At 47.1% G+C, this 18,906-nt stretch overlaps 1 protein-coding gene across 2 annotated transcripts in view; it reads right to left on the bottom strand.

Moving 5' to 3' along the window:
* Positions 1–18,906, bottom strand: part of ACVR1 (activin A receptor type 1) — a 318,170-nt gene that overhangs the window by 37,275 nt on the left and 261,989 nt on the right. For both annotated transcript variants that reach the window (XM_085645512.1, XM_085645514.1), the window contains one exon: positions 15,628–15,825. In XM_085645512.1, coding sequence (XP_085501638.1) covers positions 15,628–15,825 — 198 coding nt within the window. The remainder of the gene's footprint in view (positions 1–15,627; positions 15,826–18,906) is intronic.

Here is an 18,906-nt window from a genome sequence, read left to right as displayed (position 1 = left end):
AAGGCTAAATTCAATAGAATTCAAACCTGAACTTCCACAGATCAAACACAGGTGTCTGCAACAGAGTGCCACAGCACAGTTCAGAACAGAGCTATATCATAGCAAACCAGGGCTACTCTCACACCTACAACACAGACATGTGAGAACTGTAAACTGTCCATTTGCTTTATGCACCATAGGGTGATTTAGCTTGCACAATGTCTGAGAAAAAGAGGCGTTGTGGCGTAATGGCCATGTGTGAGAAGTTAGCCTGGTATATGCTGTCCACTAGCTATAGTGGGCATCTTGCACCAGTCCAAACGACCGTTATTGATGATTAGGTTAAAGACAACCTTTATTGAAAGCTATCCTAGTGGTAGCTATGGAGAGCAGCTTTCAGGCTAAGTCTCGAAGGAATGTAAAGCAGCTTGGTTTACCAGATTATAACCTCCTGAATGACCAAATGAAAGAAGAACCACAGAAGGTATATATAAAATATATGTATTTATTACTAAACACTCTCTTACCTCTTTATGAGATTAGAGAACAAGATACACAATATTAAAGCACTAGAACGACAGTGAATAGCACAATAGACAGTGGGCTCCGGGGGGGGGGGGGGGGGGGGGGAGACCAAACCATATACTATGAAAGTGGTATAAGAACCACGACTTGACTGACTAGACACAGTACCTAGAGCACGTAGAATCGCTGGGACCTCAAGGAACCACCCAAGGTAGTGACACAGGGAATCCACGGAGGACGTGTGCAGTGTGAGAACACAGGTGCGAGCTCCGTACAACACTATGGGAACGTCGCGGTTGGAATTTTAAAGTCTAAGGACACTTAGGAGAGGACTTCAAGCATACCCTTTGGAACATAGAAGGTTCTAAGGCCAGCACCCTTGAGAGTACCGAAGTACCCGTGTTACCTATCCCAGGAGAGCTGGGTGCATAGGGGTCAAGTGATGTGGGAAACGCTCGTTAATTTCAATGGCATGATGTGAAGAAGTGCTGCTGCCGGGAAGATGAGAAGTGTCCGGTGTGATCCAAGTCTGGATTGAACCTGAAAGCGGAGGGGACAGTCTGGGTCACTTCACAGTGACCAGGGACACGATAGACGAATGCCCACCGATGTCGGGTGTTTCCGGTGAGATGAGGTCAAGCTGGTCTCTGCAGCCACGGTGACCAGGAGATGTGGACGACGACCAAAGTCCGCAGGTGAGCTGTCCCACGAAGGATGTCGAGTGCTGGGGGTCAGTGTCCGGATTGAACACCAACAAGCCTTGGCAACTGCAACCCACGCGGGCAGAGAAAAGATGCTTCGGTGAGGACCAGCAAGGTCCTGGGGACTACCCAAGCGATGGAGAGTCCGGGCACGTCTGAAGCAACCAGGAAAGCCCACTTAAGGTCAAAGTTCCCTTCTCAGGGACCCACAGGTCGACGGACCAGGGATCGGGAAGGGACCTCAAGCTGAATCGCAAAATACCAGCCCGCGGAACACTCGTGGAGTGTAGGCCAGAAATCTTCAGTGGAAATGCTGCTCTGGGTCTGGACTACAAGTAGCCCAAAGCACAGCCTCAGGGATCGCCAAAAAGCATATGCTGCTGCCAATGTACACGGTGCCCAGACGTTCGGGTTGCACGGTCCCCACGAGGGAGGTGGATCTCAGAATTGCTGAGAGCACGGATCAACCTCAGAGACCACGGGAACCCACCTCCTGTGTTGCAAAAATCTTCGGAGTCCTTCAGGAGCTGCGTAGATGCAAACCGGCCAGATGTGTTTCGGGTGCCTGCCTTGCATGGGAGTAACTCCTTTACTCCAAGGGAGATTCTTTAGTCATCCAGCGTAGTGTAGATAGTCGAAGTACTTGGTAGCAGAGTTTTGTCCAGGTAAATCCAAAGTCCTGTAGCCAGGGATTCCTACTCTATACCCAAGGAAGGGGTGGGACAAACTTTGGGGACCCACTTATGGGAGCATCAGGACAGAGGGGTGGCTACACCCATGTCCTTTGTCCAGTTTCGCGCCAGAGCAGGAGCAAATGGCTCCTGCAACCGGTTTGAGCTGGACTATGCACAGGGACACCAAATGTGCCCCCAGTGCAGACAAAGCACTCTCACAGTGCAGCCACCCAGCCCCAATACACTAAAACCTGTCTGGGAGGGGGTCACACCTCCCTGTGACAGGAAACCTATTGTCCAGCCTTCCCCTGCTGAAGTTTCATCCAGCAGCAGGAGGGCAGACTCATGTCTGTGGCTGGCAGCATCCATTTTGTGATGCCAGGGTCAGGAAAGCTGCTACCGGGTGTACCGGTGTTGTCATATTTCTCCCTCTAGTACAATGGAATCATACCTCCTGTGGAGGTATGATTCCAAGGTGCTTGACATCAAACACGACATGTTTCCATGCAGCCGTTTTAAAGTTAGCATTTACCGTAAGGTTATAATGCACTTAAGAGTATATGGTTGGCTGCATCACAAATAACCCTGGAATATAGGTTCCGAAGGCTGCAGAGGGGCTCTGCTCATGCATGGGCACCCTCTCACATAAAGCCCAGCACCCTGCCTTCAGGATTGTTACGGCCTGCCATGGGGGTGACTGATAGGTTTATATGTGCAGTGATAAGGATAGATATAGTGAACCTATATCTAAGTAAGGGGTGCATGCACCAGCTTAAACAGGCTGCTGTAGCAGACCTGTTGTGTCATTTTGAATGGTGTCCCAGGGGTGGCATAATACATGCTGCAGCCCCTGAGAGGCCTCTGGGGTACCTAAGCCCTGGGTACATAGTATACCATATACTAGGGACTGATAAGGGTACCCCAGAATCCAATCTGGAGTGTACCTAAAGTACATGAACAACATATCTAGGGAGAAAGCAGATAGACGGGGGTCCTGATTAGCAGGATCCCAGTCAAACTAAGTAAAAAAAAACAGCAAAACACAAGGAAAAAAGTGGGGGTAACCATGCAGTCAGATTCCACCTTCCTACACCATGGCTGCAGACTTTGGAGCTGGGGAACCAGGCAGGAGTCTCGGCGTCAGCTCAACATCCTGTGATCCTGGGCAAATCTTCCTGTGCTTACCAAAAATGAATTTTTGCTGGTGTAATGTAACTGGTGTTTATGTAATGCACTCCAATACCTTCAGGTCGAGTTGACGCCATATAAAAAACTGGGGGGGGGGGGGGGGGGAGTTACTTTTGCTTCTACACCATGACTTTTTGTGTTTCAGCATGTCAGATAATACCAGCTTCGTCTGGAACTTCTATCTCAGCATTAGTGAGTTCCAACAGTGTGACCTTCATCTAATAAGGTCTACTCAGTAGTTTAAGAGGCCAGATAGTGTTACCGACCGAGCGCAGGGCCTATGCAGCAGCAAAGAACTCCAGCACAGTTTTATTACTTGTTTGAGCACCAGGTCTAGATTCCTGTGGAGCGTCCCTTGCCACCAGCAGGGTCGATAATGTTAGAAGACCTGCTTCCAGCTTTTACATCTTTTTTCTCTTTTTATTATTTTACTATAAAACACTGATTTCTCAGGTCTACGGGGATATGCAGGGTCCAGAACTAAGAACACCAGTAGCTTTGGTTGGGGTAGTACTAGGGTTTGAGGACTGCCTCACAGAATGTTAGTGTCTTCTACAGACATGTCTCACACCAAAAGGCATCACCCCTTTGCCCTACCTCGCGCTATTTACACAGATAAAACACTCCAAGCTTTGTCATCTCTTCATGTGGTAGAGAACCGAGGCACACTAAAGGACTGGCAGCTAGACCAGAACATTTCGAAGTTGCAGGTAAACGGTGCGGTTGTTAAAGTTATCTGCAACAACCTCACCTGCCTGCTCAGGGCTTTCTTTCAATGCTTTTTTGTCATCTGCTTAAAGCAGCACAAGTTGTTACTCAGAAGAGATGAGTAACATTACAACTTAATTTAGGATGCATTAAGAGCATGGTGAAAATGTGGATACATTGATTGTATGGTAACTGCAAGCACAAGAGCACCGTAAACTGGCTTAGCATTAATGGATGTGATCAACTACACACACAAAAAAACACCGGTCTCATACTTAAGATCGCACATTTGTACTATCATGTTTTGGGAGTTGATTTCTGCAATTTTGTACAGTACCGATGTGGGATGATCGTTACTACATACATATTTCCACCCTCTAAGACTCCCTTTACTCCCCAGTTTATTATTCTCATCAGCAGCCCTTAAACGTGTTCACACCCGTGGCCATGTGACTCATTTTACCAGAATGGCAGGAAGCATCATGTATGAGGAAAACAGAAAAATCGTGTTAACACTGATGCTGAATTAAAACCACTGAGGAAGTTTTAAAAGTGTGTTTTTCAACTAGATTCCCGCCGAAAAAGCGCAACCACACTAAACCCAATCAACACATGCATGAAATCCACAAAGAATTCCCTTTCACAGCACAGAGATTAAGTGACTGTCGTGAACGGTGCAGAAAGTGAACAAAACAGAACACTTAACATGAGCCGAGGCATGGCAAAAAAAAAAAAAAACTGCTCTCAAAGTATCCTAAATAACCTGAAGAGTAAGAGCACATGTTACAAGGGCAGTCCTCATGGGCTGATACAAAAGTCTAAAAGAAGGTATTACGAAGCGTATTTACCAATCAAAAGCAGACATTTACAAAGTATAGTAACAGGAACCAATGACAAAGATAGGTGGTGCTTGAAGTCCATATTACAGATACACCATGTCTCGAAGAGATAGAGCGCATGCACTGCCTAGGCAAGACCTAAAAAGAGGCCCAAAAAGGTCAAAACATGCCTAGAGTTGATAGGTCAAATACAGAGAATATGTCACACAATGGTTGTAACATGTTCTCATTTTAAGCTGTAGTCAAAGCTCATTGGCATATGGTTTGTCCCCTTCTTTATGTGACAAACAAACCAATACCAGGCAACTGTCCTCTAAGGAATTCAGCATGCTTAAGCATTTTCACCCATCTTCTTGTGCTTTCTCAGTAACGTATAGTTTATTACCTGTCGGCGTAGTTTTGCAGCTTGAAGACGTTCTGGATTCACTATGCTGTGCATTATTCCGCCATCTTGTGGCTGGGTCCGGAATCGTAGTATTTTCTCTTTCTTTTTTTTCGTGGCCCAGGTGGGCGGCAACATCCCACCATTTGGTGTCCTTCGTGACGTCGGCGCGCTTCCTGTGGAAGCTCCTACCATTGGTCGCCATCTTCAGATTCTTTTTTCTTGTCTTAATCTTGTTTTACCTGTTACTTTCTAAAGTCTAGTTCCTTTTAAACCCCTTTCCTCCTGTCTCATCTTTCTGGAGGAGGAGGGTGGGGTCGCTAGTGAATCCTGAAATTCTTCAAGCTGCAAAATTACACCGACAGGTAAGAAACTATACGTTTTGCAGCGTGAATCTTTCTGGATTCGCTATGCTGTGCATAGACTTTGTAGCGGTTTGTCCTTATTGCGGTGGCTGGGTGGAAGATGAGCACTGGTTACTGAATATGTGTTGTAAGACCTTCTGTCCCACTTGCGCTTCTTTGTTCATCTGGATATCCACACATTAGTGCTTAGTGAACGTATGCACTGAAGACCATGTTGCCGCTTGGCAAATGTCTTGGATAGGTGTGTTCGCTAGAAACACAATCGTTGCTCCTTTCTTCCTTGTTGAGTGAGCTTGTAACTGTTGTTCTGCCTGTTTGTGGCAGAGCTGAATTGTTTTGCGCAATACACCATGCAATGGTATTCTTGGTGACTGGTCTCCCCAGAAAACTGCTGGCAAAGGAGACAAAGAACTGATTTGTTTTCCTGCACTCCTTTGTCCTCTCTATATAGTGCATTACAGCCCTTCTGGCGTCTAGTGTGTGTACAGCCCTTTCTGTTCTTGTGGTCAGTTTTTGGAAAAAACTTGGTATTTGGATTGTTTGATTAATATGGAACTGAGACACCACCTTTGGCATGAAGTGTGGGTCTGTCCTCATTACAATCCTGTCCTTGTGTATTTGTAAGTAGGGCTCTTGGAGTGTTCGAGCTTGCAACTCACTTACTCTACATAGTGATGTGATCGCCACTAAGAAGGCCGTCTTTAGTGTGAGCATGTGCAGTGTAGCCTTGTGAATAGGTTCAAAAGGTGCCTTCATCAATTGAGTTAGCACTACGTTGAGGTTCCATGCTGGTGCTGGCATCCTCTTTGGGGGTGCTATCCTCTTCGCCCCTTCCAAGAATCTCTTTACTACTTAAGAGGTGAAGAAACTTTTCCCTGTTTCGCCTCTTGTGTAGGCCACTACCGCAGCTAAGTGCACCCTCAGGAATGTGTAGCTTAATCCGCTTTGTAGCAGGTGCGTTAAGTAATTTAGCACTGTTGATTCCCTTGTGACCTTTCGTTGTAGTTTCTCCTTGATGCACCATTGTGAGAACCTTTTCCATTTTGCTATGTAGCACTTTCTCGTGGTAGGCCTCCCTGGCCTCCAAGTACTGCCATAGTACTTGCTGGTAGTTTTAGGTGCGCAAATTCTTCAGGAGCCATGCTGCTAGGCTGAGACCCTCTGGTTCTGGGTGAAGCACCCTTCCGCTCTGCAATGTTAACAGGTCCCTTCTTCTTGGGAACCTGTGTACAGGTTCTTGTGCCAATTCTACTATCTGTGAGAACCAGGATTGCCTGGCCCACTGAGGTGCTATCAATATTAGTGTCATGTTGCTGATTCTGCATTTGCTGAGTACCCTGTGTATCAGTGGTATCGGGGGAAAAGCGTATGCAAATGTCTGACCAACTTATCCATAGCGCATTCCCTTGGGACCGACGGTCTGGTTGTCTGGATGCAAAGTGTTGGCATTTTGCATTCTGGTGTGTTGCAAATAGGTCTATTTGCGGAGTACCCCATTTCTGGAAAAGCTTCTCTATTTCCTGCTGGTTGAGCTCCCATTCGTGTGATGCAGACGTCTGCCTGCTGAGTCGGTCTGCTTCCACATTGTCCTTCCCCGGGAGATGTATTGCTAGTATGTCTATTTTTAGTGGGATGGCCCATCTCCATATTTCCTGTGCTAGCCCTGATAGTGCCACAAATTGTGTTCCTCCTTGTTTGTTGATGTAGAACATGGTGGTCGTGTTGTGTGTTTGGACCAACATCCTGTTTCCGTACAGCTTTTTCTGAAAGGCTTTTAAGGCTAGAAACACCGTTTTTAGCTCCAGGTAGTTGATGTGTCTGACCGCATCTTGCTGCGACCATAGACCCCTCACCTTGAGCTTTTTCATGTGTGCGCCCCACCCCAGCTGGGAGGCGTCCGTTGTGATGGTCACTGTTGGAGTTGGTTGTGTGAATGGCTTCTCCTGTGATATGTTTTCCTCTTTCCACCACGCTATTTCCGGATTCACTATGTGTACAACAACCACAAGATCTTCCCAATTCCCTGTGGCCTGTGACCATTGATGCTGGATTCATTCCTGGAATGGTCTAATGTCTACTCGGATATTTGGGACAAGGTGGATGCATGACGCCATCATTCCCATCAGCTTGCTTGCCGTCCTCACTGTCAGAACTTGCCCCTTGTGGTAATGACGTGTTTGCTTCAGTATCGCCAATGTTCTCTTCCTGCTGGGGAACACTTTGGCCTGTATGGTGTCGAGACTGCCCCTAAGAATATCTTGATTTGTTCTGGTTCTGTTGACGATTTCTCCCAATGGATCGAGAAACCCAGTCTTGTCAGTGTTAGTATGACCTGCTGGATGTGTAGTTTGCATTGGCTGTACGAACTTGCCTTTACGAGCCAGTCGTCGAGATAGGGGTATACATGTATGCCTTGACTTCGTAGGTGTGCGACAGCTGCTACGCATTTTGTAAACACCCTTGGTGCGGACTTTAGGCCGAATGCCAGTACCACCTCTATTGCCTCCTTGCTGAGCAGTTCCTGCACCTCTAGCTGCAAGAGCGAGAGCTCCTTTGCTGAGTGTGCCTTGCTTCTTGGTTTTCTGTTCGGAGGCTGTTTTTCTAACTCTATACAGTATCCATATTGTGTGATCTTTAGTATCCATTTGACCGATGTGACCTTCCTCCATTCCTGGATGAATTCTCTTATTCTTCCCCCTACCGGTGTTGAGTGTTCAAGGTACTGCTTGTCGGGGAACGTTCGGCTGCAGTTCTTCCTTATGTCTTTCTGCCCACCCAGAGGTGTTGCTAGGGTGGGGGCCTGTTCCATGGTGGAAGGCTGCTGGCCTCCTCTTCGTGTTTGTCCTCTTCCATTCCCACGCCCTCGAAAGGACTGTCCCCGGGGCTGGTACTGGCAGTTCTGCTGCTGGTCTCGGTCATTACCTTGGTAGCCGTGCTGGGACGTTTGGTGCGTGACAGCCTAAACCCCAATTGGCATCTCTGGCCACAGGTCAGTCCCTGGTAAATGGTAACATAGGTACCCAGGGCACTGTGACCAGAGAAGGCCCCTAAGGTAGGTAGGTCTGTCTGTCTGTCTGTCCGTCTCTCTCTCTCTCTCTCTCTTTTGTGTCTGGCTGCAGAACTAAACAGAGTCGGCAGGGCACACTTCCCTGTGTGCCATGCCCACAACACACACACTCCCCTGGCATACATCAGCCACCCTTCTAGCTGGGTGCCATATGCCAGAGGTGTGGACACAGTTGCATGAGCCCTGTGCCCCTACAGTACCCAGGTCCATTCCTGGGAACTGTAAGTGCAGTGCTACCATTTAAGAGTATATGGTGCTGGGAGATCGTCAACACGAACTCCACAGCACCATGATGGCTGCACTGAAGACTGAAGTTTGAAATCAAACTTCTCAGCACATTAAACCCGCACTGATGCCAAGTGTGGGATTTAATGTACAGTGCACGACAGAGGGCATCTTAGAGATGCCCCCTGAACCTAACCTACAATCCACGTCTTGTCTGAGGGACTGCCTAGGCTGCCACACAGCAGACATGTTGCTGGACCCCTGGGTAGAGAGCCATCCGCTCTCCTGGGCCTGCACCAATGCACATCCTGGGTGAGGTGCTAGGTCTCCTTCCCTAGGATGGGCAGGGGAAGCTTCAAAGGCATTCCGCCTTTGTGAGCATCTCCAGGCCACTTGCTGTACTCAGCAACTGGCCCTTACCGGTTCTGACCCCCCACTCTGGCGGGAAGACTGGCCGGAAACCCCAAGGAAGGAAAGGGGGTGTGCCAGCTTCTGCCAACCCCACCCCTCAGGTGGGGCGTGGTGAAGCACATCTCCGGGTTCTCGCCATCTTGAAGATGGGAAGCCCTGCTCAATCAAGACTTGGCTACTGCCCCCCTCCCATAGGAGAGTGGCAGGATAGGGGGTGTACCCACCCCAGGGCATGGACCCATTGGTCCCTACCCTTTACCTACCAGTAACGCCCCTAAATCTAGTATTTAGAGGCACCCTGAACCTTCCTTCCTTAGATTCAGATTACGAAACAGCAAAGAAGATCAAGAAGCAAGAAAACCTGCCGTGCAGCTGCTAACAAGAGTAAGACACCAACTGCTTTGGCCCCAGCCCTACCAGCCTGTCGACCCTCGAACCTGCTCCTGCTAAACCTCGGCATCTCCAGTGGCCAGCAACCTCACAAACCCCGGATGACCTGATTACCTTGTGACTGAGCAACTGGAACTCCCACGAGCAGTGGTACTGCACAAAGCTAGTAACTGACCCCTGGAAGCAGCCAGGAACCGCAAACCCTTCACACTCTGCACCCACCAAGCATGGCCTTTGCCGGAGTGGACCAAGACCACGAGGACGTCCCCCCGGTGACTGTGACCCCGAATCAAACACCCAAGGACCCACCTCAATGCTCCTGACGACGCCTGCAGCCTCAGAACCAGGGACCTCTCCAACCGCGACCAGCATAGGGTAAGACTTCCCGACGCCAAAAGGCACCCCTGCACCCGGCACCCTGTGCCTAACTCTTGGTTGCCTACCTATCCTCCAACTATCCAACTTACCTCTCGAAGTGGTGGTCGCACCTAAAGAATCTTCGTCCCGAGCTTGCAGTCTTTGTCCGTTCTTGAGCTTCTCCATTGCAATCCATTGAGCACCCGACGGCTCAAAATCACCCTGTACCCAGCCGCCCGAGTGGCCCTGGCAGTGCCACTTCTACTCTAACTTACTTCCCCATTTACCCTGAGCAAGTGACCAGGAGCCCAGCTCCCACAGCCATGTGGCCTCCAAGCCAGCAGCCACCAACCACAGGCCCCCTCCCATAGGATAACATTGGGCCTAACTCACTCTACACTCGGCTGCCCCTTTGCCGCTGAGGGTGTAACAACTGTACTTACCTGATGCTGGGAGACCCCTGAGTCAATGCCCAGAACCTTAACTCTGCCAGTCGAGTACTTACCCAAAAGCCGATAACTCACTTTTCTTCCATAGGGTAACATTGACTGGTTTCACTCGGAAATTCTTCTAAGTGTGGAGTTTCTAAACTTTAAAATATTCACCTAAAATCAACCGAGTAACGAAAACGAAAATTATTCACCTGCTTTTAGGAGAGACCCCAGTGCTGGATCTTGGTGCCCAGCACAGACCCTGAAAAGTAATTATAACCATACTTACCGCTAACTCAATTTTCTTCCATAGGAAACCATTGACTGTTTTTCTGTGAAATTTCTTCTGTCGATCTTTGCAAACTACAAATATTCTTTAAAAATCGTACCAACTGTGAAAACGTAATTACTTACCTGTTTTAGATAGATGTCCCAGTACTGAGCCTAGGAGCCCAGCACTGGATTACAAAAGTAACGAGAACACACTTTGCCTGGAACTTGAATTTCCTTCCATAGGATAACATTGCCTGGTTTTTGCTGGAAAAGTTTCTAAGTGTCGATTTTGTAAACTTACAAATATTCGTTAAAAATCGCCTGTATAACCTAAACGCATTCTCTCAACTGCTTACAGGCGGTACACTTGTGCTGTATCCAGGATCCAACACCGAGCTCGAAAAAGTAACAATAACCCCACTTACCTGCTAAGTGAATTTCCTCCCATAGGATAACATTGGTGATTTTATTGGAAAAAGTTTCGAAGTGTCAACTTTTAAAATACCAAAATATTGCTTAAAAATCACAACAGTAACTAAAACGTATTTACTCACCTGTTTCGAGAAACTGTCCCAGGACTGAATCTAGGATCCAGTCCTGGAGTTAGAAAAGTAATCCTAAAAGTAATCAATTGCATTTACTTAGAATATCCCATTGAGCACAATGTATAATTGTGTTTGAATTGTGTTGCCAATTGCAACAACTGTAACTATTGCATTCAAAAGACTATTGCCTATTGAAAAGTCTTCAACTAAAGCATCTCATTCTTAGAAAGTATATTTTGATACCTATTGTTGGTTCTAAAATAAAACAACCATATATTTTTATATACAAACCATTGGCCTAGAGTTCAGTTCTTGAGTGTGTGAGACCATTTGCTGACTGAGCGTGTAAAACAAATGCTTTACACTGTCCTCTGATACTGCCTTACTGCTCGACCAAGCTACCACTTTAGAGAGTAAGGTTATATCTAACTTTAGCCTCTGCCAAACCTCTGGGGACTGTGGACACTGTACCTATTTGGGAACAGTATATACAGAGCCACTTTTCTACACATGGACCTTGCTGTTTCGTTTTCCTTCTTGAGCTGCGTCAACTTGTCATCCACTGGTGTGCCGAACAGTTGCTCGCCATTAAAGGGTGTATTTAAGATGTTTTTTTTGTACCCCTGGCTTGAATCCTGAAATTCTGAGCCATGCGTGTCTTCTCCTAGTCACTCCTATCATCATTAGCCTGCTTGATGTTTCTGCAGCATCCAATGCCGATTTCAGGCATGTGTTCGCCATATTCTTCCCTTCTTCCACCAGGTGAGCTGCCCTTTGTTTGTACTGGTCTGGTAGATGCTTTAGGAGCTGCCCCACTTCATCCCAGTGTTGGTATGGGTGTCGGTTGATCAGGGCATTAGAATTTGCGATGCGCCAATGTATTGCCGCATTTCTCTCCACCTTTCTCCCTGTGAGATCCATCCTCCTACTCTCCTTGTCTGGAGGTGGTCCGGCATTTGTGGGAACATTAGCCCTCTTCCTAGCCGTTGCTGCAATTATGGAGTCGGCTGGCACTGACCCTTGGATATATGCAGGGTCCTTTGAAGAATATTTGTACTTTTTCTCCGTTCTAGGTGTCACAGTTTTGCGTACTGCTGGTTTCTTAAAGGTCTCTCTTCCCTGGTCCAGCACACTAGGGAGCATGGGTAGGAATTGGCTTCTAGTCTGTTGAGGCAGTAGAGTTTCCAGGAGGAAACATGCCTTGGGCTTCTCCTCCTCCATTTTCACTCCATACGTCTGTGCAGCCTTCTGTACGACCATGTTGTAGATCCCTATGTCGTCTGGCGGCGAGGGCCTCGAAGGGTAAGTGTCTACGCCTTCTTCCGGCGATTCGGCATCAAGATCTTGCATTCCACGTCTTGTGCCTCCGAGGACGTCGAGTCCCAGTAGGATTGCAGATCTTCATCGCCTTCTCCCTCGAAATAGTAGTCGTCTTCTCCCAGTTCCTCGACTGGTTTGGGCGTCTTCGTCGTCCCTTTCGACTTTGACCGCGGGTTTCGGCGGGATGGTGTATTGGCTCATCTTCTCGTCAAAGTCCTTTTCCCGCTGTAGGATGCTCGCCATTTCGGCCTCGAGCCTCCTCTTCTTCCTCTCCATCTCGGTGGCATGTTCGGCGTCGAGGGTTGGAGCACTTCTCTTTGAGGCCATCAACGACAATGTTAGCCCTTCCTTCCACGGCGCCAAGGTGTCCTTCTCGAGGGCAACCTTCAAGGTCTTTGAGGGTTTTCGCCGATTGGGAGTCCTTTTCGAAGGATCCGCTTGGTTGACTCTCCCTGGAGGCTGTTGCTTTCGTCGAGTGTTTCGGTGGAAGAGCTCCTTTCGAGGACTTAGCTTCACCTCTACGAGTGTCACTTGGGGCTTTTGCTTCACTCTTTCGAGTGTCGCCTGGATGTTTAGGGGTTGACGACTCCCTTACGTCCTTCGATGTCTTCTTATGGACATAGAGGACCGTGCAGTCCTCCGGCGATGTTGTCCTTTTCTCCACTGGAGAGGCCCAAGTCTCGTAGCGTTGGAGGGGGTCCATGCCCCTGCATGTTGTGGTTCGCCTTTCTCTGCCTCTACCTTACTTTAAGGGTCTTGGGTGTAAACGCCGAGCAGGCGTTGCAGTCTTCGCTTCTGTAGTCGAGCTGCAGGCAGAGGTTGCAGACTGGATGCTGATCCTTCTGGGCGTACTTGTGGTGGCAATTGGTGCAAAACTTAAATGCGGTTTTGTCCATTCTCCGTCAAACGTCGAGGTTTTGTTTGTTAAAACTTCTCCCTCGTCGCTCCGGGTACCTGACCTGTAGTCCGGTGTAGTTGAAACTTGTTTCTTCGTTGATTATCTTCGATTTTGCTTGATTCCTCTTCCAAAACTCTGGAACTCTTCGGCAACGATCCAGACCCAACGGCCTGAAAAAATCTGAAGATGGCGACCAAAGGTGGGAGCTTCCGCAGAAAGAGCACCGACATCACGAAGGACACCAAATGGTGGGACGTCGGCGCCCACCTGGGCCACAAAAAACAAAAAAGGGAGAAAATACTACGATTCCGGACCCAACCACAAGATGGCGGAATAATGCACAGCATAGTGAATCCAGAAAGATTCACGCTGCAAAACCTAATTGTTGAGTTATGCTTCTATGATCAACCTTTGCCAAGACAGTCATGAAATGGACATTTGCTGAGGCTTCCCAGCAGTTATCAGCAATTAAATACAAGTTTTACAGTAGATTAGTTGTGTGTGCACATTAGAGCTGAAAAGTGTTGTAATTAAAAGATAACCTTTTGGAAGGCAGGAGTCAGCTAGCCAGTTGTCATAGGATAGCCAGTTGTAGGTTTAATGAAGTGGTAACATAGTAAAGTACCCCAACAGGTACAGCATCCTCACTGCTCAGCCCACTCTCTCTAACTGACCCTCTTACAGGCACTCATCAACATTCCATGACGTCACACACTGGCTGAGCAGCAAGGAGAATCTAAGGGGAGGATGCATTTCAACTAACAGCTGCTTAAAACAAAATGTTGCACATGCACCACTGGCCCAATCAAACAAGCTAGTTACTTACAAGTTACTTATGTTTGGTAACTCTTTCTGGTGAGCACTGTATCTAATCCCACATTCCTCACCTTGAGAATACCCCCAGGCACCATACTGGATCCTGAAGAATTTTCAGCATAGCACCTGCACGTTGGTAGGTGGTGTTGTGGGGCTCTAAACGACGACCGGAGAAATATATAAGTGCCATCCATGTGCGCTGATATCAGTTACATTCTAAACAATGTCTGCGCCCTTGGAAGTGGAACCCAATAGCAATCAATTGTGCAAGTGTGCAGATCTCAAACATTGGGACCCATTTAGATGAAAAAGAGTCCATTTCACAGAACTAGGAGGTGGGAGGGAGGTGGGAATCTGCGGTTAGAGAAAGTACTTACCAGAAAGAGCGTTATTGATGGCAAGAAACTTGTTTTTATGATGGACACTTCTAATCACAGATTCATTACATTGTGAACAGATACCAAAGCAGTACCTCCTAAATTGGTGGTTCTGTTGAATGGCTCAGACCAAAACGTCCTAAAGGATGGAACAGCCAAAATACCTTTCCCATTGGACCTGGCTATCAAGGCAGTAGTGCTTGGTGAATGTGTGCACAGACGCCCATGTTGCAGCCGACAGACATCCAGGACAGGCATTCCATGTGCCATTGTGGTGGTAGAAGCCTTGATTCTGACAGAATGAGGCCCCAACACCTCTGGAGATTGCTTTTTCACCATTGCGCAGCAGATTTTAATACAGAGGGCTATCAATCTGTATATGGACTGCTTCTCCACCACTCTGCCTTTCTTCAGAGGGTGAGGTCAGAAGAGGCTCCATCTCATTTCACTAGAAGGCGGTCTATTGTGACGCAAATGGTAGAAGTGTCTAGGCAGGTGGATTGCATACATTATCTGGTGGTTTTTTTTTTTTTAAAGGGAGCTAGGTGGTGCAGAGGTTGTAGGTTGGCAACATCAACTTCATGAATGTGACAACATTTCTAAAGGACTGGGGTAATCTTGAGGATTTCCCCCGACATAAAGCAAAAGTACAGAATGGTATGGAGCAATATTTAGGGATTCCCCAGGCAGTTGTAGCTGACTCCAGCATTAATCGTAGGGAGTACGGTCAGAAGAGGACACAATGCCTTAACCAGGCCTCAATACCCAATGCTGAATAAAGAGAACAGATTCACTGCCCTGTTCAGGGGTTCATTGTGAATGTAATGGAGTCGGAGCTGGTTTGAACTTTGCTCAACAATATGAATTAGATACACAGATGTTGGCGGAATAGGACTTCCACCAGAAATCACAATCTAATTCTAGGTCTCAGTACCCTACTTTCCACAAAAATCTCCCATCTAACAAGCAGAATGATTTATTTTACAAAGTAATTCTTGCCAATCAGTAGTTCACAAGACACACTCAACACACTCCACGTCATTCTGAAACCGGAGCTTAAGTACTTTGCGGTTCATCTTTGTCATCGCTTAAAAGCGCAGAGCTTCATCAAACCAAGACATTAAAATATTATATATATTTTCATATTCAGACTTACCATTGCTAACCATTCGCCTAGCTACTTCCCATAGAACTAATCCAAAAGCCCATATGTCGACTCTTTTATAGGTATCAAAGCAGTCCACCTGGATTGTTTCATCTAGAACTTCAGGGGCCATGTATCGCTTTGTTCCCACGCGGGGGTTATTTCCCACATCTAGTTGATTGGTGCTTTGAGAATGCATCACAGCTAAACCTGAAATGAAAGCAAATACAGTTATAGGGAACAGCAAGAAAAAATAAATCACATTCCTAGCCATAGTTCAAGAGTTGTGAACCAGCTGAATCAATATCAAAATCTGTTGCGTCCCTCTCAATATAAAACACAGGGACAAATAATTTGCCAGGCCAGTTACCTACATGGTTGCCTGCCACCAAAAAACAATGTCAGAGCTCTAAAATGTTGTACTAAATGTGAACCTCAAGAACGTAAAACTCTTAAATAGAATTGTAGAAAAATGCACAAGCTTCATGAAAGTTGGAAGTCAGTGCTTCAAGTCAACACGACGTTCAAAATGTACTCTGAAACTGCAGTTTAGCTTTGTGTTGGGAAAATGCATTCATTAATGACCAGATCATCTTGTACAATATCTTGAAAGCAGAGATGTTATCATGGAAAATATTCACATGGATGCAATGCAAAGATAGGTATCTGTTTTCACAGTGGGCAAAATGTCAATTTACTTGCAAAATCATATAGTCATGAAAGAGCAATTTATCTACCCTGGCAACTTTTCAGCATCTCTAATATTATGTTTACATTTGTTTCTACATTTTCTTAATGTATATCTAAAACATTAAACTTAATCGTGCTACGGTCCAAAGCCCAACAGTGCTGAGTCCTCTTATTGAATACTAGACCTGTCCTAAAAAAAAAATTCCCCCTGGAAAGGTATCCAAGCCTAATTTGAATCCTTTTTTTCCCTCATGTTGGAGATTCTAAGGATACCCAGGGTTTGTGAACTCGCCTAGAGCGAAGCAGGAAAATAGCCAAAATGTAGCAAAACAAAAATATGTTACCCTGTAACCATCTAGTTGTAGGTTGTAGTGCTGTAGATGCAAATGTTTTGCATACTCCTGTCATCTCACGTTAGGAGTGGAACATTTGAAAGCTTTTTTTCATGAAAATAAATCTTTAGTCTCGAGATATCTCATTACTTCCCCCTTAGCACACAATGCACCGGGACAAAGCTTCCACCTCAGACTGCTTTTCCCCAGCAGGTGTGCAATGTAAATGGTGTGTAAGGAACTGAACCAAAAACATATGTACTGTGCATTGTGACCAAATCAATAATACCAATTCAGCAGGCACATGTGAAATCTTGGTCCGATGCAGTAGCTATACATAAGGCCATCATCCTCACCTATTTCTTCACTGTCCTTACAGTGAAAGGATACGGTGTATGAAAAAGGCAGTAGTCTTTAAAATGCCAACACCCTCTCCTGGTTTGGGTACGCTTTGCTTCTGGCAGTGATTAACACACCTGCAAGAAAAGAATTGATTTAGCAGTAATACTGCTGCCTGAGTGTGTGCTTAGCATTGCTGTAGGCTGCTATTCTCTATCAGCCAATCTTCCAACTATGGAAGATGTTAATGGCCAACGGTGCAGATGCGTTGCCACCAACAGTATCCATTTGGTAAATACCCTGGAGGCTGTTGTGAATCTGATGGCTAGAACTTTGAACTGGTAGCATTGTTCACTTACCATAAAGTGCAGGAGGTGAGGATGTGCCGAATGTATGGAGATGTGCAAACAGGCATCCTCGAGTATGAGGGTCGCCACATGGCCTTCAGTACAGAACAGCAGGATGCCATCCTGCCATATCTGGTCAGACCAATGTAATAATAATAATATTATTATTATTATTATTATTATTATTATTATTATTATTATGAAATTTATAATGCGCTCAGCTTACCCGGGGGCATCCCGGCGCAACAGACCCGAAGGAGAGACTCAGCTAATCACTACTATGGACACAAGTGGGTCTTAAGAAGTTTCCTGAATGGTAGGATCTTGGGCTCTGAGCGAATCTTGAGGGGCAGAGAGTTCCAAAGAGAGGCCACTTGCACAGAGAAACGCCTGCCCCCAGAACGAGCTCTTCTTACTCTCGCTAACTGCAAAAGGTGTTTTTGGTCCGAGCGCAGCAGACGTGGGGGTTTGTAAGGACGGGCCATGTTAGCAAGGATGGGGGGGCCTTTGCCATGTAAAATTTTGTGGGTTGTACATAGCGCTTTAAATTTCACCCGCTCCTTCACGGGGAGCCAGTGAAGCGCTTTGAGGGCCGGAGCAGCAGACTGCCTTCTGGGAACATCCATAAGGACTCTCGCAGCTGCGTTTTGCACCTGTTGGAGGGTTTTGAAGGTCGCTTCAGGAGCACCGAGAAACAGCGCATTCCCATAATCGAGCCTCGATAGAATCAGGCCACGTATCAACAGCTTCCTTGCTGGATCAGGAAGCAGAGGTAGCACCTTTCGGGCTGATCTCAGTAAACCAAAGCAAACCCCTGCGGTCTTCCTGGCATGAGTCCTGAAGGACAGGTCTTCTTCCAACCATACTCCCAAGGACTTGATCTCCTTCTTGGGGGATGGTGGGTCACCAAGAGACCGGGGCCAGCAGCTCGCAATAATGGAGGGGCTGGAATTGCCCAGGAGCATCAGCTCGGTTTTACCTCCATTAAGCTTTAGGGCGGAGATAGACATCCAACGATAAACATTGGCAAGGCAGTCGTGTAACACCTCAGGTTGTTCCGCCAGCTGAGTGAGGCCCACCACCAGCTGAGTATCATCAGCGTAACTGACGATCTTCACCCCTGAAGGGGCGACCACTCTTTCAAGTGGAGTCATATATATATTAAATAGGGTAGGCCTCAGCGATGAGCCCTGCGGGACTCCACATTGAAGAGGGGTTAGGGCAGATTGCTCTGACCCTTCCCAGACTTGGTAGAAACGGTCTGAAAGAAAAGATCCCAACCATTTCAGGGCCGTCCCTGAGACACCTACCTCTGACAGACGTTGGAGGAGTACCTGATGACTCACGGTGTCAAAGGCAGCACTCAAGTCCAGGAGGATCACTGCCACTGACCCTCCTGTATCTAGAGTGCTCCTTGCCTCCTCCACTACTGCCAGCAAGGCAGTGTCTGTTCCATGGCCGGGGCGGAAACCAGTCTGGGAATCTCCTAGCAGGTGGTTAGACTCAAGGTGGTGAGAGAGCTGACGGTTGACCAACTTCTCTGCAATTTTAGAAAATCCAGGCAGAAGTGAAATTTGCCTGAA

The sequence above is a fragment of the Triturus cristatus genome, chromosome 3_1 (assembly GCF_964204655.1).
Source record: "Triturus cristatus chromosome 3_1, aTriCri1.1, whole genome shotgun sequence".
Lineage (NCBI taxonomy): Eukaryota > Metazoa > Chordata > Amphibia > Caudata > Salamandridae > Triturus > Triturus cristatus.
The sequence above is the reverse complement of the archived record's forward strand: the minus strand, read 5'-3'. Positions and strand labels throughout refer to the sequence as shown.